Below are 27,510 nucleotides of genomic sequence, written 5' to 3'. Positions count from 1 at the left end.
AGGACAACACTATTGATGGGAGCTAACAGCTATTGATAATGCATTTTTAATAATATTTCTAACACTGGGATGAGCAGAATTTTTAATCTGCCTTCACAGTCCAACCAATTAAATAAAATTCAGAGGAAAGCTTTTTTGGGGGTGGGGGGGAGTGGAGAGAATAGTATTGGACTGTCTTGCTTCTCCTTTCCCTAGTAGTTTTGTTTAAAGGAATGGGTCTTCTGCTTTCATGCCTCTTCTGGGACGCTACAGCCCTTTAAGTAGATCAACTTTTAACAAGTCTTGTAGAAGGGAAAAAAAACACCCATTTAAAACAATGACAGACTATCAGATCCTAAGAGGCCCAGTATTTGAATCCAAAGTGCTTGAAGTGTTTAATAGGGAAAGGTGATTTTATGACTACTTGAGCTTCTTAGCAGTCCAAGAATGCCAATTAATGTGCTTTTAAAAACATTGGCTGTATTGTGGGGTCAAAAGGAGAGAGAGAGAGTCTGTGTGTGTCTGTGGAGGTGGGAGGAATAAAATGCAACCCAGAACACACACACAGAGAAAAGGACTACTGCATATAAGAGTATTGAATTCATAGTACTTCTATAAAGCTATTTGAGCTTGAAGTCACTACCAAAGCTTTCATTCAGCTCTGGTGTTTCTAGGGCTATGTCTACACTGCTGTCAAAGGTGCAGCTCCCTACCTTTTGTACCAATAGCAATGTAGTCACAGCAGCAAGCTAAGTGCAGGCTGAAAAAACCCACCTGAAGCTGGGTGAATACTTAGGCCATTTCCCTCCATTGAGCTCCATGCTGCCACAGCTACATTGCTATTAGTACCCAAGTTAGCTAATTTAAAACTAGCTCAGCTCAGCTATGGCTACATTACATTTCAGTAAAGAGATCCCTGGGAACCTGAGGAATGCCAACATCATGGCTATATTCAAGAAAGGAGGTAAGTCTGTGTGGGAACTATGCAGGTATTGCCCCTCCTTTCTACAGCAGGGAAAATCCTCACCCACATCCTTCTGAACTGTCTTCTACCTCTTGCTGAAAAAATCCTGCTGGAATCTCAGTGTGGTTTCTGACTATCCTGTGAGGCAATTGACATAATCATTGTTGCCCACCAAGTCCAAAAAAAAGGTTGGGAACAATATCAGGACCTGTAAATGGCTTTCATTGACCTTACTAAGGCCTTTGATTCCATAAAACACAAAGCCTTGTGGAAAAAACTAGCCTGATGTGGATGTCCTGAAAAGTGTATCAAGGTCCTGATGCTTCTCCACACTAGATGACTGCAACTGTTCTATGTAGCAGATTGGACACAGATAGTTTGTCATCCAAACTGGGGACAAGCAAAGATTCACCATTGTCACAACTTTGTTATCCATTTTTTTGACAGTCACCCTGGTTCTCATTAAGGACTGCCTTCCTTCTGGAACTGGCATAGTATAACCAAACAGATGGAGGGCTCTTCAATCTAGGACATTTTCACTTAAGTCCAAAGTACTGAAAACAGCAATCCTTGACTTTCAGTATGCAAATGACTGCAACATTTTTGCACATACTGAGGAAAACCTCCAGACCATGCTGGATCTTTTTGGAGAAGCCTACCAAACTTTGGGCCTCTCTCTCAACAATTGAGAAGAATAAAGGACTCTGTCAGCCTGCCCCAGGCCATGAATGTGGCCTGGGCCTCCCCAGCTTACCAGAAGGAAAGACCCTAGAGGTAGTTGAACACTTCCCCTACCTTGCTAGCTACCTCTCTCAGACAGTGAACGTTGATGAGGAGATCAAGCACAGGATCTGATGTGCAAGTGCCTCTTTGGGAAATTGTTTCAGCATTCTTTATTGATAGCAATCTCCAGAAAGACACCAAGATCCAGGTCTACAATGCAGTCAGTATTGCACCCACCTCTACAGACCCATCTCTACAGACAAGAAAAGTGGCTGACCTATTGTCATCTCAAGAGTCTGGAGAGGCATCACCAATGATACCTCACATTTGATGTGGTAAATCCTCCATATCAAAAGGAAAGATAACAACACAAATGCTAGCATCCTTGCTGAAACCAGTGTTGCCAGCATTGAATCAGTGAGCCTCAAGCACCGACTTCACTGATTCATACATTGCGTGTGCATGCCCAACTCTCGACTCCCAAAACAAATGCTCTACTCCCAGCTAAATAACAGCCTGAGATCTCACCAGGAAACACTACAAGGACACATTGAAGGCATATTTTAAGCAAATGAATGCTCACATCAAGAGCTGGGATGAGCTGGCTGCCAACTGACTCCAATGGAATCACAACCTCAACTAAATGGCAGCCTATTTCAAAGTAGTGTCTTGCCCTTGAACCAGAGAAGAGAGAGTAGAGGAGGGACAAGAAGAGAAATCCCAACCTGCAACCTACTTTCCCCTGCAGAGAAACCTGCAACATCTGCAGGCAGATCTGTGGCTCAAGGATTGGACTATTAAGTCAACTCAAGACCCATCAATGAGCCAAGGTAGAGCTCATCCTGAAATCAAGGGATTGCCAAAGATGACACCACACAGCAAGGAAAGGTAGTTAGTCATGATAGTCTGAAGTCAGTCAAATGGCAGAGTAGACACTACACAGCAGTCACCTTCACAGGTATATATACACAAGACATATTGCAGCAGCCATAATCCTTGGGGTTTCAGAACGATAGTACCTTATGTGCTACAAATAGGAGGGGCACTGGAGGGACTGTAATTTCCCAGATATTGGGTGTACTTTTTGTGCTTTTCTGGCTTTTCAGCTAGAAGATTAACTTCCACTGGGATTGTTTTTGTAAATCTTGTCCCTGAAGAAAGGTTCTTTTGGGTAATTAACCTTTGCAGTGTATTACCATGACTATAAGATTTTAGTAATCTCACATTGTTATCATTTATCTCAGAGCAGGACTTTTCTAATACCCTTATACCACAGCACACATCAAATGGGATTGCAATTGATTTTTCAGACTGCCCAGAGATACCAGTTTCCATAGGGGATTCAGTTTTTGTAAAGGTTTCTGATACATTCTTTTTATTCTTGAGCAATTCAACAAAGTCCCTCAAACCCCATGAAAATTAGATTGTTTTACTGCTTTGTATCAAGCCAAACTCTTCACTGATTTATACCATTATTGGGGGGGAGGGGGAGAAATGAGTATATCAAGTAGCAGGTGCCTGTGCTTTGGAAAAACAAATTTGAAAAAGAGCATGGATGAGGCTTCTTTTATGTGCAGAACACTTTACATGTGGGTCCTCTGATCTGCATATATCACTTAATTTGGCCATTTACCATTATAGGACTTGTATGTTTGCCTTCTGCTCTGTCTTTAGACAGTAGTGTTTGGGAAGGGATTGAGCCATCGTTATATTTGAGAAGCACCTGCAACAGAAATGTCTTGCCCCAGGATGGAATGAACCAACCTTAATGTCCCATATAAACCAACAATTTCCATCATACATGTTGTTCTCTGCCCTTCTGCACAAGTCAGAGTGCAAGACACTTTGCAGAGTTTAATCTATCTATCTATCTAGATATATACACACACACGCATGAAATGGCTCTGGGAATGAATGAGAACATAAGTGTCATACTGGGTCAGACCAATGGGCCATATAGCCCATTAATGTGAAATTAATGTGCTAGAAGGAGAACCAAATCTCTCTTGAGTGATCTATCCCCTATTCACCATCCTCCCTGGCATCTGCATTACTGGTTTAGAAATGCTAGAGAAAACAACCTCAACCATTCTGTTTAACAGCCATTACTAGATCTATCATTCAAGAATTTACCAGGTCCCTTTCTGAACCTGGCTGTCCTATCTGCCTCTGTTACTTCCTGTGGCAATGAATGCCATGAGTCAACTACACATTGTATAAAAAGTATTCTTTTGTTAGTTTTAAACCTGTCACCTACTAATTTCAGTGGGTGCCCTCTGGTTCTAGTATTCTGGAACTCGGTGAACAATAGTTCCCTGTTCACTTGGTCCAAACCCTTCATGATTTTACAGATCTCTATCATATTCCTTCTTAGTCTTCTCCTTCCCAAAGTGAAGAGCCCTAGCTTTTTTAGTTTCTCATGTTATGGCAACTGATCCAGGCCCGTGATCATTTTGGTTGCCCTCCTCTGTACCTTTTCTAGTTCTATGACATCCGATTTGAGAGGTAGGGACCAGAACTGCACAGAGAATTCAAGATGCGGGTGCACCGTGGGTTTGTCTCGTGGCATGTTGATGCTCTTAGTTTTGAATTCCAGCTGGTTACATTAAATGGCTGTCTATCTTGAATGTCACTGGAAAATAAGTGCCATAATTGGTCAGACCCAGTGGCTGGTATCTCACAGTGACAGAGAATGGGTGCAAAGGGAAAGAGGCCAGACAGATCTGTCCTCTGCTCCTCACCTCTTACACTTTCAAACTTCAAGAGACTGAGGAAATCTTAATTTGGACGTTGCATCCCTAATTATTATGTTTAATAGCCAGTGATAGATTCATCCTGTATTACTTTTTTTCCAAGCTTCTTATAAACCTGGTTAAATTACTAGCCTCTATAACATTTTGTGATGAGAAGTTCCACAAGTTAATTGCACTTTTGTGAAAAAGCACTTTCTTTTTTATTTTAATCCTGCTTGCTAATAATGTAATTGTATGTACCCTGCTTCTATTAGATACAGTAAAAACAAACACTTATTTACTTTCTTCATACCCTTCATGATTTCATAAATCTATATCAAGTCCCCATTCAGTCATCTTTTTTATAAGCTGAAACGTCCTAGCCTATTTAGTCTTCTGGTACAGAGAACTATCCATAATACTTCCAAAGTCTTCTTCTTGAATCATAACAGCTAACGTAGAGCCAATCAAGTATGTGTATCTCAGGTTATTCCTTCCCACACTTGTTTCCTGTCCTATAGCCAGTTACTTGCCTCTAATGCCATTATGGCTTAATTTCCTTAAGAGCTGTTGATGTGGGAGTTTCAGAAAAGTTAACAAAGTCCGGATACACTATATCAACTGGATTAGCCTGATCCATGGGCTTCTTGATGCCTTCAAAGAATTCTAGTATATTAGTGTGGCATGACCTCCCTTTACAAAAGCCATGTTAACTGTCCTCCATCAAGTTCATGTGATGGACAATCCTATTTTTTATTATAGTTTCTATCAATTTGCCAGGAACAGAAGTTTGGCTCACCAGTCTGTAGCTCCCTGGATACTTTCTGGAATTGTTTTTAAAGATTGGCTTTACATTACCTACCTTCCAGTTCTTTGATACAGAGGGTTTCAACCAGCCTCACTTCTGTGTAGTTCTTTTTGAAGTTAAATGCTACCAAGGTCAATTTCTTTGGTTTTCCTCCTCCAAGGATGTCAGACCTGTTTACCTCAAGGTCACTGTCACAAAGCAGCTCGGGAAGTTACATCTTACAAAAGTAATGGGTTTTGCTTAAAGAAATATCTTGTACCAGAACAAAGCTGTATCACCTTTAAATAACAGAGGGCTTATTCTACACCACTACTGTCACATGTTGTGCCACATACCCTGCCCATGTGTGCCCTCTGATGGGCTCCAAAGCCAAACATTTGGCAGTGAGGTTGCTGTGGGCCTATTCCCAGAAGCTGCTCTGTGGCACATTAGAAATCAAGAGTGGGAACAGAGAGATGAAAAGAGCACTGATAAGTCTAAAGGTTAAGAGGCCTCATTCTTGCACCAGCGTGCAGGCTGAATTTCCAGTGAAAGCCAGCAGGAAGGGTTCTTTAAGAAAAGCTGACAAGATCTGGCTCAAAGCACAGGCTCTGCTGAATAAAGAAACATTGTTCTGCAGGTGATGTCAAAACATTACAATCAAGCATGCACAGTGCGTGCCCCTGGCGGCTGTGGGGGCACAGCTGTGCTGGCAGCGGCGGAAGCCTGACAGCGGTGAGTGGGGAGCTCCCGCAGATGCCACCAGTGCTGTTGGCAGCGGGGGAGTGCTGACCACAGGTCAGCAACTACCCGCGGGCGCCGCTGGCGGTGTCAACAGACTGCCTGCAGACGCTGCCAGTGGGGTGTCAGTGGCACCTTTTTGCAAGGGGTGCACCACCACACTCAGGGGGTGCACATGCACCCACATGCACCCCCTGCATGTTCCCCAGCAATCAAGACTATAACTTGTTGTCCTGGCTCTGGAGAGAAAATAACTAGATCATGCTGCATTACATGGCACTAACTGCAATAGCTGATGTTCTTTGTAACAAGCAGGTCCTGCTCTGTGAACTCCCATGTAGGGAAAACCAAATAACAGAGGAATACTTACACTGAAAGAAATAATGAGTGCAGTAAATTCAGTAAATTCAGACTACTTAGTGCAGTGATTATTCAAGCAAGGTGCTGCAAGGTCCTTTAGGGGTGCCTTGGAGTGCTGTGCACTATTAGCACAATTACACGTGCAAATACCTAAGATAAACCCAGAGATTTCAAATAGGAACCCCTAGGGTCAAAAGCATTCTGACCTACTGTGGTCTTTCTGAGCTCTTTACAACAGAAGAATCGCTCTATTATTTTTCTGTAGTCCAAAAATGTTTAGAACCACTGACTTACTGTAACTAAGTTTATGAAGTACTTAATTTCCTCTCCCAGTCCTACAAAAGACAAATAATGTCTAAAGAAGGGCTATGGCATTAAAGAGAAGTTTCACTTAGTATCAGACTCGACTGGTTTACAAAGCAATGAAACAACTATTTTAAGGCCAATATAGATAAATACATTCTGGACATATCAGTTATCTTCAGGGCTGTTATCTCCATGCCCCATGCATGCTAGGATTCTAGGACTGGGACAACATTTGAACAGTTATTGGATCTGCAGGACCATGGTGTGTATGTATTTGAGTTACTGGACACACCGGCATTTCTGGAAGCAAACCAAAATGGTGAGTTTTTAGTTTAGGCCAGCCAGAAGAAAACCTGTGCCCAAGGAACTTTTAAAACACAAGAATCGCTGTTACTCCAACACTGCAGATAGCCAACGTTCTTTTTCCACAGTGGGAGTCAGACCGGCTAGTATGGACAATTTCTATCCCCTGCATTGGTAGGGTTAACTCTTATAGTCAGGGCTTAAAGAAGCCATGAAGGTATTTAACATCAAGAGGAAAGGGAGCAGCATATATACAAGATCAGGGAATTCTAGAAATGTGTAACTATTTCTGAACTAAAAAATGTTAGCAGAGTGTCAGCTCTAGAAAAATGAACTACTGTCAGACTTCTGCCAGGGCACTGAGTTTAAATTGAACTTTCTTGACAAATTCATATCCACCTTTACCCAAAGTGATAGAGTACCCAAGTTCTATCCTTGCTTTGCTATGAGGTTTGAGCGTGACACAGGTGTGAGAGCAGCATTTGTCCTGGCATGTTCATCTTGTATCATCTATTCACAGACTCAGCACTCTGCTGACGGGCAGTCTGCACTAAAGAACTGTGAGATTAATGTATCTTGTTTGGAGTGTACAAAGTTAGAATCAAGGTCAAAGTATTTAGAGAGTATGTCAGTGTTTCTGAAAGCTTAGTGAATTCAAGGTACATCAGTAATTTGCAATTTGCTAATTTGCAAACACCAGAAGTCTAAAAAAAGTACACTGTGTAGGGCAATTTTATCCCACTAATCAGAATGATTTAGTAGCTGAGCACTGTGGTGAGGCCACACAGTACTAACATTTCATTATTTTTATGGCGGGCACTACAGCATATTTGCTACTTTGCTCATATGGAGTATTATTAATATACATAATATAAATACTTGGGTTGCTCCTCTTAGTATCTCACTCAACTATTTTGTAGAAAGATAACACGGTAATTTTTTATTAACAGACACTTCGCAGAGTTTAATCTTTTAAAATATATTGTTAAAAGACCATGTTATATATATAGTGAATCCTTCTCTGAATTAGTATGAATATCTCCTTGTAGTCTTCAAACGTGTCAAGACAAAAAAACCCGTGGAGGAGGCTAGTTTTTACCTTGACCTGCTAACTCCAGTTAAAACTACAAGCTGATCTGTCTTTATTAGGAATCCTCTCAATACTAGTTACCAGGTGTTATGTAAGACCATCAAGAAAAGTTTTTTTCCTAATAAAGCTAAGGCCTATGACTGTCTATATGCAGAAGGCGTTATGAAAATTTCCCACTACTGCTATTACATAACACCTTCACACCAGAAGACATGGCAGGAGGCAGTATCTGTGAGGGCATGTTTTATACAAATTACTAGTCTTTAAACAAGCGGCCTTCAAACTTCTGGGACTTGAGACACCCTACACTGGACTTGAGGAACCCCTCTATAATGGTTGTCAATTGCGTGGTACCCAATTTCAAAAACTGATTTATATATTACACTGTTAATTCCTTGCAGAGAGGCTGGGCAGTGGGGGTAGAAGACTGTCTAGGCAGGGACAAGCCTAAGCCTGAGCCTGCGCTTATCTCCTCACACCCTTCAAAAGATGTGGTTTCACCCCAGGATGCCATAGCACCCTGGTTGAGAATCACTGCTCTAAGTGCTACCACAATAAACCACAGACTAGAACTATTTTGCTAAGTGTTACACAGATGCAGAACAAAAGGACAGTTTTTGCCTAGAGGGGCTGATATTTACACCTAGGTTATAATCCAAGAATAAAAAAGGGACAACAGATGGGTACAACTGACATAGAACTGCACAAAGAAACCAGTTTCAGTATAGGAAGTGATGATCTTGGCACAGCAGCTAGTTAGCTCCTGCAGAGATGGCTCAGGCATCACAGGAGTGAAGAGTTTTAAAGCAGGAGAACAAGGGGACAAAGGGGATGTGGAGTTCCTCCCAAGCATGAGGAACGGGATGGAAGAAAAGAAATGATGATGCAAGTGAAAATGTAATGAGTGGGAGATGGCAACTGTCATCCTGCACACATCAGGAGCTGACATTGCAAGAGGGCATGAATGATGATGGACAGAGTAAGGACAGGTCAGGGAGAAGCCTAACAGCAAAGGCAAGTAGTTAGAAAGAGAGATGATCATACCATTGATGGAAGGAGCCAGGAAAATGATCTCTGTACCAGTGTTTAGAACAAAATGGAGCAAGTGGGGGAACTTGAGATTTACCAAGGCTGGAAAGAAGGTCAGCAATTAGTTACTGAATCATGTACGTGACAGTTGCCAGCTGGCAAAGGAGGCAGGGCTGGGGAAAGGAGTGGATTGGCAGTCTCCTGGGAGCCTGCTGAGTGCCTTCACCTGCTGGGTTCAGTGGCACTCTGTGGTGCTTTTATATGAAGCACCAGTTACACTGCCTCCTGAATGTCTGTACGCACCATTAGATTCATTTCAAAATCCCAGCCATGAATCACATGCTTTCATTATATGTGAAAATATAGCATTAACAACCTGCAATATGCTGCTGTAGAAGCACCTGCTGCAGGGAACTGGCCTAGCATTGTGGCACTGCTGCACAGGAGCAGAAGGGACAGAAGGATTGCTGTGTGTAGACAAACTGAATCAGGTTACAAGAACCAGCTTGGCTAGCATAGGAACACTGAGCTGTTTCCGGAAAAAAAGTGCTATAGTTACTTAGCAAGACAATTTGAGCTCAAAATAATATAGTCCTCACATGGAAAGCATCCTGGGGTTTAGGATGAACCTTTCCCCACAGGTAGATTATTATGCAAATGGCCATTTGTTAGACTTCCTTCTGGTGCAGGCCATTGCCAGAGAGGGGATATACAGTCTGGGGTCCCATTAGTAAGATCCAGGGTGGCTCGCTCTCTTATTCACTACCACCAAATGTCTAGCAAGACACAGTATTGAGACAATGGATGCCTTTAAATCAGGCAGCAAAAGCCAAGGAATGAGTTTCTGTCAAATGAATAGGGTAAGCAGGTTCCAGAGTTGAATGTCATCCATCAGGAGGACCCTGCCACCAGTCACTAGACATCCAGAGGTTATTTAGACATGATTTCAGCCTTGCTGACAGTGCAAAGGAGGACAAAGAAAGGGCTACATTATGTGGAGCTGTTTGCTTCAATCCACCAAACAGAAGCCCTAAAGCTCTGTCCCACCCTGTGTCACAGATGGAACTGCTGCCTTTCAACGTACACGTACAGGATAGTTAACCAACTCAAAGTCTTACTTTTATTTTGAATTAAGCTGTTTTCAGGTATCTCCGACCTAGCCATTAAATCCAGTAATCTACTTCATATGTATTTGGATGCAATGGTTAAAGGAAAAAACCTTTTGACATGTCACCTAAATCCTTCTCTATTCTCTTTCAAGCTTGGGAATATATTTTTATCCCTTTATTTATGCTTCAGGAGTGATATCCTATCCTCCCCTGATAGTCATTGGGAGATTTTCATTGCCTTCAGTGGGGCCAGGACTTCACCACCTTTTATTATTAGCATGACTTTTTTAGGCATCGTATATTTGAACGTAACCTTCTCTAACTTCTGTTTTCCTGCAGCACACAATATTTCCTCCTCATGATCCCTATCTGGCTGTCGCATCTATTCACAGTGTTTTCCCTTTGAATTGTAAACCATATTACATATAGAATCAGCCTGAACCAGAATTATTAATGTGCTTTTTCATTCGGAGATTGATCGTCTTCTGGAATCCGTAAGATAGAACCAATAACTCCCAAGGCTTCCCAAGCAAAAGAAATAAAAATAGCTCTTGTCTATCTTTCAGAGAAGACTATACAAATCAATACATCTCTCCTTTGATTTTACTTCTATGGAAAGAAAAAAAAAAGGTAATATTCCAAGAAATCTTTAACACGGTTTTTTACCTTCCCATATCCATTTTTAATTTATCTGAGAAAAGCAGTTTATCATCTTGCATCTAAGTTTCATATCTGTTATTTATACATTTATTTACTGAGTATATAATGAACCACTCTTCAGTTGCACATTCAAATAGGATAATATAGTCCCTTGTTTTTATTTGGCTGTTTTAGTTCTTTTCTGTAACTCCTATTTGCTAATTAACTCTCTGTAGCATGCTGGCAGAGCCAATGAGCAGTTTGTTATAAATGTTCCAGTTTTACTCACTGAAAAACAATAATTCTTAAATGTCATGGTTTGGGCTGTGTGTGGTGTGAATCAATGACTACAGTCCTGCAAATAACTTAATGACACCCGTTATGGTGAAAGTGAGAAGGACATCCAATAAGCCAAAGACTTTCATCAAACGGTTCCCTTGTGAAATAGCAACATTGAAGCGAGCACACCTGACTCACCTCTGCTTGACTTTGCTTCAGCAACTGCAATACAAAAGGAAAGGTTTTAAACAGTTGAGAAGTTTAAGCAAATGGAGTTAAAGGCTGAATCCAACTCTCCTTTTATCAAGTAAGTGTGTCTACAGACACTTGTATGTCTATAGGCAACCCCCACTTAGCCCTCTTAATTGTATATGATGTTCTGAAACAAAAAAGAAATTAATCTTCTTTCATAAAGATGGTTTTGCAAAGTGCTTTTTAAATCATGGTTACTTTCCTATTACCAATATACTTATCAATAAAGGGCCCACTTGTGCTTCCACTGATGTTAACAGAAGTAAAACTGAGCCAGAAGGGAAGAAAATCCCAGAAAGCATCTTCAAGAAATAGGATTATTTCCAAGTAGAATGTTCTCAAAGTTTTCCATAAGGTACCTGCTACTCATTACAAAGATAAATCTTCCTAATATAACCTCTCCTGGATATTTTTAGCAATCTCCTTAACCTGGAAATACTGGGTTGTTTCAAAAACCAATGTCAATGAATGTGTAAATGAATTAGCTCTATGACATTTGTGAGAAATCAACAGGCAATTCAAAACTATAGCTTAGAGGGGGACAAATAAGAACAGTCAATATGCAGTGGATGAGTATTTGGGTCCTTCTGAACAGAATGTCCCTTTCTGGAATGCCTCCGGTACCCAGAATGATTTTGCTGGAGATATTTTTAACACACAGCTTTAATGAAGCGGTTACATAATAAATCACACTACTTGAATCCCTATCGCAGCAAACAGGCTGTTTGGGCAGGGACCATCTTTCATTTTGTGCTTGTACCATGTCTGGCACAGCATAGTCCTCATGGCTGAGTGTTGCTTATAGATATTCCAAATAAATAACAATTATGAGTGGTCTGCTGTATAAGGGTGGCCCTAGTACTAGATAATAGCCATATCCTGCTTGCTTTATTTTCACAAACACTTTCAGTGAAGTTTGAGAAAATGAGTTTATATAACATGAACATGGTCTGCTGCTCAGTACCTCTTTCTTTTATTGTCCTTTATTATGTTCTTTTTGGACAACTAATAAATCCAGACATTCCATTTTGCTCACAAATGTGGAATATAAAAATGCTTTACCTGGTGGGTCTTCAGCCTGCCAGAGGGTGGTATGCACTGCACAAAGCTCATGGTGGTGTGAAATCTGACCTGGGAATAGTTGGGATTGAAAGCATTCTGATACGGAAATAGCATTCTTCTCATGGCTGGAGAATTGCAGCTTGGAAAGGACATTTCAGTTCCACAGCAGATATTCAGGAAGCCTCATCTTTGTGCTCTCCTCACTTGATCTTGTACACTTACTAAAGAATGCTGGTTACCCTCCATGCCCTGGCAAAGTTATATTTGAAGCTATTGTGGGCCACTGTTTCCCCACTTCTCCAGGAGGACTTTCTGCTGTTCAGGGCAGTAGTTTGTGTTTTACAACTTGTTCCTCATGACATTTTCTCAGAAGACAGTGTAGAGATGTACCTTGTAGACTAACTGAAATAGAGATGCATTCACTTTTGTAAGCAAGAACTCATGCATCTCTGATTCAGTTAGTCTTTAAGGTACATCTCTACCCTGCCTTCTGTCTGACTTTGAGACTAACATGGCTAAGTACCTCTCATGATTCTTTCAGTAATATGCTGAACTCACTAGGACAGAAGTGAGAGGACAGTCACAAGCACTCTGTCATGTGGTAGAAAATGAGAACCTCCACCCTGGTTTATTTTGAGTCTCTTGTTACAGGAACAGTGTTCTGCAAATCCTCTGAGAGGTGGTCTGGTTTCAGTCTTGCTTTATTCAATATGTCTTCTCTAACCCTGAAGGCTTTGCCTTCTACTTTGTCATACTGGGACACCACCATTAGGGAGGTTTATATTTTTTTAAATCGTGAAAGCTCAATAATAGAAAAAACTGCTACACTGGCTGATTTGCTAACTTCTGCTTTCTCTTGCTCTGTTGGCTTTTGAACAAAATACTTAGTATGTAAGTGGTTAGGCTTGATCTCAACAGAAATACTGTGAAATAAAGCATGCTGTTGGAACTATGACTAGGAGAATATGTAACAGAACAACAAAGTAGGATTTAATAAAGCTTACACCTCGGCATGATCATGAATAATTTCAACCTGTGAAATATGCTCTTGATATTTTAAAACTCTTTATTTTTCATTATAACAATATACACTTCGAGTTATAACATATCATATACATAACAAATTATTCTCAATATACATAATATAAGATCACAATGAAAACAGGGTGTATATATGAAAGGTACCCTGAGTATGTCCTTATCAAACTGCAGATAGTTAAATACCAATACATTTGGAGAAAGTCCAGGGAAACTTATTGACCTACTACAGGAATAATTTAAAACAAAAAACACTGGAGGAGAGAACTTGTTTGGTAGCAACACTCTATTTGGCTCCATAGGAGACAAATACAGGAATGGCTTTGGGTTTGTTAGTCCCTGGGATTTTGGGTTGCTACAGAGATGACGCACTTGGTTTCAAGGAGAGAGAAAAGCATCTGCCTGTTGTGCGACTGATAGAATAAGGCACTTAGTGCAGGATAACAGAAGACTAAGTTAATAGATGTAGAACAATAAAATGTTATCTCCTAATTGAATATGCCTGGGTACAGCTGCCCAGTGGGGCTATGCAAGGCAAGAAGGAGCCCATTTTTAAATGCCTCCAGCTTCTATTGCATACCACAAAAATATAGCTGAATGGTTAACTCTGCAGGCACTGTAACAATCCTTTAGTCTACATTTTTTTCAGATTGAGACAAGCAAACTGCATAGTTTTACTGCATGACTACTCTATGGTTACCTTGCATCTGACTGGATGGTTACCTTAAAAGCATCAGCCATTCTTTGTGTATTTCTTGAGGCAACATTCAGGTCAGGCATTATAACCCTGTGTCTGCTTAGCTAAGTTGGCAAACTGTATAATCACTGGTGTGTGAATATTTTCTGCAATGGCATACTTTATGTGAATGAGACTGTGCAGCCTGAAACTAGATACTGCGTAGTACTGCAAGAAGGCACTATTCTTGTGGAAGTCTATCAATGCATTTTAATCCAGAATTTCAAGACAATATTTCAGGTCCTTCAGCCCAAAATCTTTTTTGAACAGACTGAAAATTACCAAATTGCCGATACATACAGGAAGAGAAAAGGACTGACCTATTCAGCCTGCTGTTTAAAACTGTTGTACAGTAAGTGAATGTTCCTCTAATTGGCTGTACTGCTACTATATAATAGAAAATACTGTCCTCCACTTAATCAAGAATACTAAATATGAGTACAACAAAACATGAGAGTATAAAACATGCCATACTGGGTCAGATTACAGGTTCATCTTGTCCTTCTAGCACAGTACCACAAAAAACAGGAACCATGAAAAATGTTTATATATGCAAGTGGCAATAAATAGACTGAGGCTTACATTTTTACTCTTATTTAGAAACACTCAGTAGAGGTACTCTTTATATACAGCACCCAGCCCAAGAGAAATCCTTCTGATTAGATTAGATTAGAAATAGGCTAGGGGAGCTCAATTTAAACCAGCACTACTTGCCTAGGAGGTATACACATCTAATGCTGAGATTCAGAAGAGATTTTACTTCTTCTTTCTTCTACTAGTTCAGAGAATGATTTTCATCCCCACCAAAATCATGAAGGTAACAAAATAAAACACAAAAAGTCACTTGTGTGTTAAAGTTAAAATGATGGAAAATTTGGAGATAAGATGTCTCTTGCCTTGGAGTCTTTAATCCAAAGAAAAACTTCTCATTTTTTCTGCTAATTCCTGTCTCATTTCTATATGCTTTTTCAGGTTTTGTACTTCATGTGGCAAGTTAATATCCCACACAGATAAGCATGACTGTACTTCTGTAAAAAATAATTTAAAAACATTTTAAACAGTGCTACACAGAAGAGCACAATTGCAGCTTACAGGTGGTTTTCTGCTTATTGTTAATTACTGTTAGGAAGAACACAAATAGAAATATAAAATGCTCTTAGAAAACATGCCATTGTTAAGGGTTCAATCTTGAGGGGCTCTGAGTGCTCTCCATAGGGATCAAGGGTACTTGCACCTTACAGAACTGAGTTCTTAAGAGTGAAAACTGTAGATGACCCAGGCCATGGACAGACATTACACCAGGGCTGAAAACAGATGTCATCTTTGGTGTGGGATCAGCTTTGCCATGTGTCCTGGCACAACTGATCCACTTCACTGATGTCTACAGATGTCACTGGGGCTCTTGTCCCACAGGGTCTGGCCCCTGCTGATACTTCAGGGAAATGGGGTGTGTAATTGCAAGAGAAGGAAATTCCCTGCTTGCAGACATGCACCCGTGTTGGGCTGAGTCACCTGGGACCGCTGTCTTGCAACATTGGGCCCCTGAAGCCCTGAGAGTTTCTGCCTGGGGCAACTGGAAAGCATGGGCAGTCATAGCCTGCCTGTGGTCTCCCAACATAAGGGAATAAATGTGGGCTACACAAAGGCAGCATAAACCATGACTAGGGTTGTCATCATCACAAAATTTGGGCATTTTTGTATGACAGGTGCAAGGGTGATGTCTGTCTGTTTGCAGCCTTGGAGTGCTACAAGCATTGCAGTGCTTCGATGAGCTACAAAAATAGTGTTACAGGTATGGACATGAAGTCCCCCTCCCCAGACCCTAGCTGCAGTTGTACAAAAATCATTACAGATTGTCACTGCTATGCTTTTCAGCCGGAAAACATGATAAAGGCATTGCTTCCTCTCACAACCTAGGAAGGAGAACCTGCCATTAGGTGAAATTAAATCTGATTTTAATTCCATGTTTTCTGGGACACATACTGTACTGGATACTGTGCTAAATTCTTCAACCTTTACTTTGCCAGCAGTGCTTATTCTCTGGAGTATTCATGATGGTTTCAGTGGAATACGGCCTGTTTGCATGAGTAAGGACTGTAGGATAAGGCCTATAAAAATCTAAACTTCCAATTACAGAATGTATACATATGAATATTTTTAAATAAAGTAAAATAGGAAAGGATTTTTACAAAAGCTTTTACTGCATAAATAATCAAATTGAGGGTCTTCAAAAAAAGTTCTGGTACATAGTTAGAATTTTTAACAATGGTTTATAAAAAACAATCATGACATTTCATTTTATACCAGTGCCCTTGTCATTTTTATAGAATTAGTCTGGATAAACTCTAGAAACATATGGACCACAATATATAATAAATCAGAACAAGGCAGCAATGAAAATTCATAAAAAAAAGATGTAAACAAATCTTCTAGGAGACATTTTAAAATGTAACCAAGTATTTTCTATTACATAAATAATAAGGGTTATTAAAACAAAGTTGCTCATACCTTTTGGATATTTGTTGTCTTCTTTATTACCTTTATAGCAGTAACCCAATACCAGCACAACATTCTTGAGGTTCCCTTTTAACAATAAAACATTTTAATTTTTAACTAGAACTTAAATTTCTGCTTTACTTCTAATCTAGTAAAACTCGTATTAGTTCTATAAAATAGTATGAATAATACAGTGTTCCGTTAGGAGCAGTAGGCAACTGTAAATCCTTCTGGATCGCGGTATATGCATAAGAGGTCCTTAGGACCTTCAACGCATATGCCTAGGATTATGGAGGAGTGGAGGCTGCCCAGATCTTTCATTCCCCCTTTAGACCATTGAGACAATATCTAAAAGCCAGACTGAGTTGGACATTCAGTGCCTTGATAGATGTAGTTATATCCGTGTCTGGGAACTGAACCTGGATATCAGCCAGAGTAAGTAGAAAAAGAAAAATGTAATACTGCCACTCAGAGAAGAACCAGCCCCATTATCTTTAATCAGTAACCTTGATAAAGACACAATCTTCACCTCCATTTAATGCAAGGGGTTTATCAGGGATCAAAGGCTAATAACCTGTTACAAAGTATTACCCTCATTTCCAATCAACTAGTCCTACTGGATTAAGAAAAAATTACACTGAAAACATGTCAATGTTTTATGAGTGCAGGTAAGGGCAGGCTTTGGCCCTGTGTGTTTTACAGGGCAGATACAGGCTAGATTGTGGTTTACTGCCTAAGTTATAGTTCTGGGAGGCTTGGGAGCCCCAGTACACATTCTCCTTGAATCACCCAAAGTTTCCCAAAGTTCTTTATATTTACAAAACTAAGTACATTACATCAGCACACAAAAAACAGCTCTTTATTTTAGTTCACTGTTTTTTATATGCAGAATGTTTACCTATGTCTATTTGTAACATTCAGCTGCCTGGAACTTGGAATTTTAGAATCCAGATTAAAAAAACACAAACAAGATTAATATTCGAAAACTGACTCCCTACATTTGCTCTTGTAAGCCCAAGTCCTGCAAATAGATAAAACAGGCCTCTGTGCAGCTCAGAGGCTGTGCTAGCCCCTTTTACCTGTATGACTGCAGCTACAGTCAGAAAAACAACCTTAGAAAACTATCTGCTTTTCCCCACCCACCTCATATACTCTCTACCTCCTTTATTGAACTAAATCTTGTTTAATTGCTTGCAGTGCTGCACAGTCAATATCTGCTGAAGTGAAATTAGAGTTAGTGGAAACTTATTTTGCTTCATGTATCCTCATCAGCTGCTTTACTAGGTAGGCTGCACTGAAGAACATTTATTAGAGCTGGGGCTGCAGAGGAAATCAGGTGTATTTGCACATCCTGGGTGACATGTACAATGATGGCCTGGGAAAAAAAATCCATAGTTTGAGATGATGTGATTCAGTAACATACGATTTCTGGTTTTTTTCTTGACTGTGAACACCTTTTAAATCACACTAATGCAGAACTCTGGAGCTGCAGTACAGAATTTAGTCCCCAGGGTAGTGTTATGACATTAATGTTTAAAGTAGCCACCCCTGCATAGAGCGTGGTATACCAAAGCGGGGGTGGGTTGATTAGTTTGGGATCACATTAAAAAACAAGTTGAAGAAAGTAACAGCACTTCAGATTTTCCCCTTAGGCAAACATGGTCCTGTGGCTGGGTATGAAGCAGCATTAACTCCTTACAAACCTCTTTTTCAGGCCCTGCACCCACAGCTGCCCGTAACAGCACTGACTGTGGCTTCAGGGGCAGTTCATATGTATAATACTCAGCTAGTAGTCCACTAACTTCTATCTCTTACTCCACTTCTACATAGCTAAGCTGCAAGCTGTTCTATGGCTACACCAATGGACTCTGCTGGGTGGAGGCCAGAGAAAAGCCACAGGAAAAGCAAGTAAAAACAATTATTTGAAACTTGAATGCAACAAGTGAGAAGAAAGGCAGACAGAGCAGGAGAGAGAAAACCAAAAGAAAAATGCACTCATTGCATCACAGCCCAAAGGGTCTTGGGGAGAGACAGGCTCATGTGTTAGCCAGTCATAATCAAGGGTTTTCTTGAAAGATGCTGGGAATTGCTGCTATTGTGTCTGACCACCAGCACTGCATTCATCTGGGACTTTATTAATATAAGAATATTGGCATTGATTAGATTAAACAGGCAAATAGTGGAGTAAAGTGAATGAAAAAGATGGAAAATAAAATTAGTTTATGACATCCCATGTCAGTTAGGAATGAATATAGCCCTAGCTTTGCACTGAAAGTTCAGTTCCTTTTGACAATAAAACTTACCTAGCTGGGCTGTCAGCATGACTCTAACAGAGTCACAACAATTCTGTATTATTTGGATGGGACGCCGTGTTGACAGATCAAGTAGCACAATGTACCCTCCTCCTGTCCCTATCCAAAGGGCAGTATTTTTTTGTAAGCAAATGGTCTTTACTCTTCCAGAATAAGCCACTCTGTGTTTTGATTCGTTATTGAGTTTCACCACTGTCTCCCTAAAAATATGAAGAGATTTTGCATTATAAATCTGTGACAGACATGAGTATTATTTTAGACAACAAGTTTTTAAACAATCTTTTGTCAACAAAGGCTGCACAAACCAATTAACCATTGAAATTATACAATTTTGGCAAGAAGGAACTGAAGCTTTAAGATCCACCAGTTAACAATCTGAGATTGCCTTTATATTGGACACAGGAAGCTCTCCTTTCCCTTTGTCTCCCAGAACTATATATATGTAAATCCCCCATGGAATTCTTGTGCAGTTAAGGATGACACTGGTGCAGCTCCTTACATCAGCCTGAGAATGAAAAGGACACATATGGTACCCACTTCCAACAGCACTGTTATGAGACAAGCTAGGCTTTGTGAAATAACTAATGTTCTGGGTCAGAGAAGGAAAAGACATGGCTAATCTTATCACTTTCCTTTCCTACCTCCAAAATATGATGTGTTCTAAGTAAAATCTACCAGCAGACCCCATTATTCATTTATTAGACACCACACCACCCAGAATAAAATAAAGTATTTACTTGAGAAAATGTGCACAATCAATTAGTTCACAAAGTTTCTCTGTTTTCTTATCCCAAACTTCCACAAAATGGCTGTTTTTCTTAGCCAAGTAGATGGACTTGTCTACTGCAATTGAAATAATGTTTGCATCACTGTAATCTTTATGACAGAATCTAGGAAAGAGAAAAGTAAGCATTAGGCATAGCATACTCCTATATATAGTATATTAATTATAGGGGTCACTAGCATCTCCACCTACCATTACAGCCTAAAATCAAAGTAGCTTTGAGCCCAAATTAAAGGGTAATATGTGAACATTTCATGTCAGTAGGGTTGTCCAAGGATATGGATACCTATAAAATGGGTACTGGTCCAAAGATAAAAGAATTCTTAATGCTTTTGCTTCCAACAAATTCAATAGGTGTTGTGCCACCAATTTCCACAGAAGCAGTAATGAGTCCAATATGTGTTATCACATCTTCTCTACCTATGACTGGGGCGATGATGGCATAACGATGCAGCTATTCCCCATGAGCCTTCAAGCAGCTGCAAAGGGGAACTCCAGCAAGATGGTAAGGACCCTCAGCTTCCATTGAGTTTCTTCTCATGCTGGATGATAAAGGCCCAAAAGGGTGCAGCCTGCATTTGGTTGGTTTGCTTTTTATTAATTTTTAATACCCCAACAGCTTTCTTTAATGATTTTCACTACATACTTATCTTTATCTCTACCAATCATAAATTCTGACTGCCAGAGATGATCCAAGCAGGGTGTGGGGTCCAGGGCAAATCAACCTGTGTGCGGCCCTGCCCCCGGATGAAAGGAAGCCAGCAACAGATTTGGCAGCGGGTGCTGAGCAGCCAGACATGAAGCTGGCAGCGGTGTGGAGTTGCCATGGCTGCTCCCCCGGCTCTGCTGGGCCCCCCAAAGTGCGGGGCCCAGGGCGGTCACCCTGATTCACTCCGCTAGAGACGGCCACACTGACTGCAGTGGCTCTGCAGTATAAAAACATCACTCCTCTACCTCACTGATTTTCCCATCTCATAGTTTCATAGTTTCTAGGGTCAGAAAGGACCCGAGTAGATCATCTAGTCCAACCTCCTGCCATGGCAGGAAAGAGTACTGGGGCCAAACGACCCCAGCAAGGTGTTCATCTAGGTGTACATCTCTCATTTTACAGTATTGTTCAAAATCGCTCACTGCCAAAAATATAACTCATAAGCTGCTATCCTGTCATACTGGCATTTACTATTATAAAAAAAATTCTTTTATACAGTTCTCCGCCTGTTATTCTCATAGTCTTTGGTAACATATTTTAGTGTAATTCCTAAAAAGATGCACATAACATTCAGCTGCATCATACTGCAAGCTTTACTTACTGGCCAAACAACATTGGCTTATGCGTTAATGCACACATGTTGTTTTGCAGAGATAGCTTGATTTATATAAAAACACTAAAAACCATAGGCTTTATTCAGACAAAATTTCCATTTACTTAAGGGTGAATTTTGCCTGTATGAGGTCTACAGCAACTGGACAAAGAACTTCAGTCTCAGTTTGATGACTAGTAAGACCTTTAGCATCTTCATCAAACTAAAACTTCAGCTGTTAACTAACAAAAAAGTCAAAAATCATTGCAGAATTTATATACAGACAGCAGATGGATACACATACCACATAACTACACTACTTATATATGGAAAAATTCATAGCTCCAAGTGAAGTACAGGGACAAATGCATCTGTGATGGGGAGGAAATTGTAATACTGCTAATCTTACCGAACAAGAGACTGTATGCCCTTTGATGTCAAAGGAAAAGAAAGGAAAATAGAAAATTATGAAGAGCAAGCTACATTGGCAGGACACTCCAACACAACACTTGACAGGAAACAAGGATGAGAACAAAGTGACTTCACTATAAAAAAACAACTCACAGTTGACTTGTTTTTGTCTCAATAAGCTTTTGAACAGAGAAATCATTAGATAATGATATTATTTTTGTTCCACAGCCTCCCCAGATTATGTTTTTTTCAGATGAACATGTGGCATCACTTAGGCACATCAATGGTGTATTGATATTTCCTATGGTCAATGTCTTCACAGGTGCAGCACCCTTATGCTGTAAGAAGAAACACAGTGTCAATTAGGAACAAACTGTATTTTGCTCTCCAAGGCAATTTGGAAACTGACATAGCCAGAACACAATTTGGAGGATATACATAGGCCCACATTTTCTACACCAGTGCTGTCTGGCAGCCTGTGGGCTACGTGTGGCCTGAGAGGGGTTAATATGTCACCCCTGGGCTCCCACTTAGCTGCTGCTACCCCTATTGCTTCACCTGCAACAGCAGCTGGGGTCTTGAGGCAACCTCTCCCTCCTCCAGCTTCTGCTGCACGCCCCACCCCTGATGGCGGAGCAGTATGGCACAGCACGGCACGGCATGCAGTAATGGGGGAGCTGGCAGCCTAAATTGCTTATGTGGTTTGGTGCCACAGGAAAGCCTGCAGGGAGCTGAGGTGGGGTGCTGCACTGTGTATGGGAGTGCTTGCTCACTTGCATGTGGTTCAGTGGAGTGGGAAAGGGCCTTCCTGCATGCATGTACAGTGGGTGGGGAGAGCACCCACTTGCACACATGCGTGCAGGGCATGCAGTCAGGGAGGGTGTGAGCCCCTGCTAGTGCTACCCCCATGGTGTGCATCTCCTGTTGGGTCACTTGGCTCCCAGACTCTTTGAAGCTGGAGAGCCCTGTTCTACGCCAGTACTACAAATGTCTGGTAGAGACTTGCCTTGTCTGAAGGCCAAACCCTGTGGCACTTGGAGGGGAGGGGAGGGGAGGAAGGTATATCACAGATGGGCAGTGCTCCACTAGTACTCCTCTGAGAGGAACCCGCAACAGGTCCTATGCCAGTTTTGCAACTTAGCATAACTCCTCTACTGTCCGATTGCCTCTGGACTGAGGCTTCCCTCAGAATCAGGGAGCTGTGGTGCCCCAAACACTATGCCAGAGCTCTGATCTAGAAGATAATCTAAACAAAGGGTGCTCAAGGATTAAAGTTTAATACTTTAATACTGCCACCCTCCCTGCTGCCAAATACCCACGCCCCCATGTGGCTGAATTACGGCCAGGCCATGCCCCCTTCCCCATGCACAGGTGAATCAGGGCCGAGTTGCTCCCCCACCCACCTCCACATGGCCAGATGGGGTGCTGGATTTGGTCTATGGATAGATGGGGCACTGCCCATTCGGCACACTGGCAAAATGGTTGAGCATCACTGATCTAGACTATAGTGCTCATTTTTCCTGATATGCCACAGCCAATGTGATTTGATCAAAAAGGTAAGGAAGAGATATAGCAAAACTAAGTCCTTGAATGCACAGCCATTAATGGAACTTGTAAAATAAAATGCTTTTAAATGTTTTTGCAGTTTACACTCCCTATTGTTTGCTCTTGCTTTTGACGCTCAGACATTGGAGACAACAGAAACATATTACATCACCAAACTTTGTTCCATAAAATACAACTTCTAAGACACTTGTAGCTCTTAAAAGATTAGATTAGGGACGGGGTTTTGGTTATGGAACTTCATCTTTTTTCAAAATAAGCTACATGAAAGAAAGCTATTAGAAACAGTTACTCTATGCATTTTGTAAAATTACTGGAAATGCTAATTTTACCTTTACTGCTTTATCTTCAAAAACTGCTAGTTTGCCATCTGCTGTACCCACCAGAAAGAAATTCTTCTGTTTGCTGAAATGAGATGAGGATTTCCAGAAAAGTCTCAACAAGGGACACATATTGAGCAACAACAGAATCACAAGTGGCTGACATATCAGGTGTTTAACTGCCCACTAAAAATAAACAGATCACCCCAAAACATCCAAAAACTCGCACCTAACCCTGCCAGATGTGCAAACATACGTGCAAAGCATTAACTGTTTCTATAACAGAGGGGTCTGTAAGTAAAATGTGAACAACACCATTTAGTCAACTTTCCAAAATTTAACCCGCAGTGTTTAAATGTGTAATGCTACCTTTGCTTGGAAAGAGAGTTGCAGTAGAGGCAGGTAACAGAATCTGACATTTTCTGAAGACAGTGTCTGCTTTTCTCATCTTCTGTGCTGACTGCCCACAGGGAACCAGACTGTGTACCTGCTACAATCCAGTTTTCTTTTTCAGTGGGAAGGGTCACCAAGGCCAGACTTAATATTCTACTGTCTGCAATGTTCTGAGTCAAGAAAAAAAACCCTATTAAAGCATCTTTGTTATGTTTCAGCAAGGGTCCACACTACTAAATAGAACACAGAGGACAGCAGAATTTTTCTTGGTGCTGAAGGACAGCCTTTTTTCCACCCCGGCACTAAAAGAAATTCCCAATTGACACTTTCTACTGAACCAGCTGCCTGCTCAGTGCTGTGAGAAAGGCTAGAAGGAGGGTTTGACCCAGGAGGATTTAGCAAACTAAATGTTGGGAATACATAAATTCTCTGAATGTATTACAGCTAATAAGCATCTGAAAAGCCATGAGGAAAAAAACAAATACATGGAACTGTATTTAGTGTATTTTCAATGGCACAGTTCAATTGTCAGAAACTGAAGTACTGGCTTAATATTTCCTTTACGTTTTGTCACTTTATTTTTAGAAAAAGAAGGAAATATTTCCTAGAAAAGTCGCCAGCTCCAGTATATCCAATATCCCATGACTGAATCATCCAAGATCACTGCTTTTTATTGTATTACAGTAATCATTCCTTTAACAACCCCTTTGTTAAATCATGTCCAGCACAGGCAGAGAAAAAGAATACATGTCCATCACTTTAAAGCTAACTTGGAAAAACACTGTACAGTTTGCAACTTTACTTTTTTTGACAATACTGGATATAGGAATTCCAGAAACAAAATGGAGACAACTGGTCAGTGCATCCTAGGGTGCTGAAAGAGTCCTGGGATGACGGACAACCTGACAAAATTAATTTGTCAGAAGATTGGTTAATATTAAGGGCTATCATTATTTATGATTATTCATTCTCATTTTAGCCTCATGCAAAAAGGGTAATGACTAGCAACCAACCAGTCCACTGGAAGAGAGAAATCCAGCAGTGACAAGGCAATATTGTGAGAAGAGTTGGCTAGAGACATGACAGGAAAAGAAGGATGGCAAAACTTGCTCTGAAATGAATTTATTTAATATCTAAAGTAATCTGTGCCCATTGATTCAAACAAGTTTGGAATGAATGACAACTTTCACCCCTACCTCAAGCATGTGTCCATCTGTATTCAAGTTAATAATCGAAAGCTGTGCATTTTCTCTGTTTCCACTACCAATCCAGACCCCTGCATTCTTGCAGCTTTGATTGGCAGCCACAATGCACTCTGCTGTAGAGACGTAGGGTATTGAAATGTATCTCATCAAACAGATAAGCTCTGCTGAATTCAAAATCTCATAAATCTGCAAAAGACACCACAGATAGCAACAGCCAGTACAGAGATAAATAGAGAGCACTTTTCATTCTGCAGGATAAAAAAAAGCTTTACAAACTATGTGAACAGTATTTCAGCACACAGACTGTAAACAGACATCTCATTTGAGATTGTTTTGATCGTATTGTGTTTTGACTTGGATCAAAACAGGAGGGGTGCAGCCCTCTCCCATGCTGCCTAGCTGTTCCTCTGCCAATAGACGGTGAAGGAGAGCACTCAGCCTGATAGGCTTGCCCTTGGAATGAACTGCAATTTAGTTAAGTGAGCCACAATTAAATTCAGATGCACACAGGAAGGTCCTGGGAAAAACTATCAGCACATTTTATTCAGCATGCTTCATAGGTACTTGAACTGGGACAATGGATGTGACTGTCTGTAGGATCCCAGCACAAAAGGCACTCCCCCATAATGATCACTTCTATGTAGGCATTATGCAGCAGCACCACTGCCTTCCTGTTTTTCATAGCAAGTAAAACTACAGAAAGGAAGTCAGTGGAGCTTATTTGGAAATTTTATTCTGTCACAAAGCAAGATGGCCCAGAGACAGAAAACAAAACTATCACAGGCTTCAGATTATACTATTTTCAGTGTAGCACTTCCAATCTGTAGAGTGGTATAGGTTAACTGCGTCCTCAATATTCTGCACTCTCAATATTAATTAAATTTCTCTTTGTTTTTCATTAATAGAAAACTTCCATGTGGTGTGAATCCTACTTGGCTAATACATTGCAGTATTTATGATTAACTAATAAAGGAGCAGAAAAAGGTTTGGGTGTTTCATGGCTATACAGAAAAGGATGCAGCTGATTAGTGTATCAAATGGTATAATTGGTCCAGGCAAGAAAAAGCCAAAGTTGCACAAACATGTCAATTCAAGAGACAGAGAGAAAATACTATACCCTTTACTAACTTAAGTTCACCATTTTTTCTTGAACAGAAAGTCTGTGATAGAAGCTAACACAAAGATACTTAAAAATACAAATAAAATAAAAATAACAATAAAAAAATAACCTGAACAGATGTTGGTCTTTCCTGAGGATTTTCTTTCAGACACTTTTTAATTAAATTTTCAATTTCAGGCCATGGAGCACACCCATATTCTTTGACTGGATCTAAAATGTAAAATTTGTGTTGCAATATTATATAATTTCTTAGCTATAATTTTTCACATTTCAGGACTGAGATTTCTGAAAATGTGTCTTTAGATTGGAAGTTTTCATCTAAATTTAGGGAAATCCAGATTGTCCAGAGAGATATCAAACAAACAGGCAAAATGTCTAGTTGTATAGATATTAATCAGCTGAACTCATTTGACAGCATATGTGACTTACAATGGCTTTTTGCAGTGATTATCACACAGGGATGTCAAAGGTATCACACTACTTTCCTGGGCTTAGAACAGGTTGTAAGATACTAGTGAGTAACAACTGTGGATTACTGGTGACCATTAAAGGTGTTTTGAAGTCTGAATTTAATTGTTGTGCATACTATTTTGAAAATGTACCCTTCTGCATTTGGGCAAAGAATATGGGAATACCGTATTTACTTGCATAGCATACACACCTTCTCCTCTACAAATCAGCCCTCCAAAATTGACGTGATGCATCTCAAATGGGTGAGCTGATTTTCTGACCCAGAATCGAAGTATTAAGACACTGTAGTGGCTGGACAGAAATATTTTAATGGCTGTTGGGACTCTGCCTCTCTCTGTAAGCATAGAGAGGGAGGGGTGGCATGCAAACTTCAGAGTTAGTTTCAAGTCATTTGCAGCTGTTGCTGCATCAGCATTGGATTTTGGCTAAACAGTGATGGTCTGGATTGAGCCACAGAGTTGGGATCCTACCAAGCTAAACATTTTTTCTTCATCTGCCTTTCCAAAAGAAGGTGCATGTTTGAGGTTGTGTGGTTTGTGAGAAAATGCAGTAAATTGAATTGGGGAAGGGAATGGATTTAGCTAGGAGGTGAATCTTCAATGCGGTTCTGAGGGATTGAGCAGATCCCAATAACATTTGTGGGGCTTTAATTTTCACACAATGTAGGGTGCACAACTCAAACTGAAGACCACCAGCAAGGTTTCTTTCCCACTACAAGACCACTGCTAGTGTGATCCTTTCTAATAAGGCTGGAAAATCTCAGCATGTCTGCAAGCAGGAAACTGGACTGTACATGGAAGCACAAGTGCAATTAATGAATCTGCATTACAAGCTATTTTGCTTTTCAAATCTTTTTCAACTGAAGTGGTTTAAGAGAGTATTACAGTGGGCCCATTGGAGTTACGTTAGTGAATCACATGCAGCCCAGATACACATTATGGATCAATAAGTGTTCTGAAAATATACCCTGTCATCTCAGGCACAAATTTAGATAGTAATTAATTT

At 40.5% G+C, this 27,510-nt stretch overlaps 1 protein-coding gene across 2 annotated transcripts in view; it reads right to left on the bottom strand.

Annotated features, from left to right (window-relative positions):
• Positions 1–14,030: 14,030 nt before the first annotated feature.
• Positions 14,031–27,510, bottom strand: part of LRRK2 (leucine rich repeat kinase 2) — a 106,659-nt gene continuing 93,179 nt past the window's right edge. For both annotated transcript variants that reach the window (XM_019543535.1, XM_019543536.1), the window contains 9 exons: positions 26,144–26,244; positions 24,906–25,100; positions 23,686–23,879; positions 23,329–23,401; positions 21,587–21,771; positions 19,675–19,827; positions 18,929–19,137; positions 16,638–16,712; positions 14,031–15,157 (listed from right to left, as the gene is read on the bottom strand). In XM_019543535.1, the coding sequence (XP_019399080.1) occupies positions 15,036–15,157; positions 16,638–16,712; positions 18,929–19,137; positions 19,675–19,827; positions 21,587–21,771; positions 23,329–23,401; positions 23,686–23,879; positions 24,906–25,100; positions 26,144–26,244 (1,307 nt within the window). In that variant the 3' untranslated portion in view covers positions 14,031–15,035. The remainder of the gene's footprint in view (positions 15,158–16,637; positions 16,713–18,928; positions 19,138–19,674; positions 19,828–21,586; positions 21,772–23,328; positions 23,402–23,685; positions 23,880–24,905; positions 25,101–26,143; positions 26,245–27,510) is intronic.

Source organism: Crocodylus porosus, unplaced genomic scaffold, assembly GCF_001723895.1.
Source record: "Crocodylus porosus isolate Cpor-Errol unplaced genomic scaffold, CroPor_comp1, whole genome shotgun sequence".
NCBI lineage: Eukaryota > Metazoa > Chordata > Crocodylia > Crocodylidae > Crocodylus > Crocodylus porosus.
This window is presented reverse-complemented; position numbering and strand designations above follow the sequence as displayed.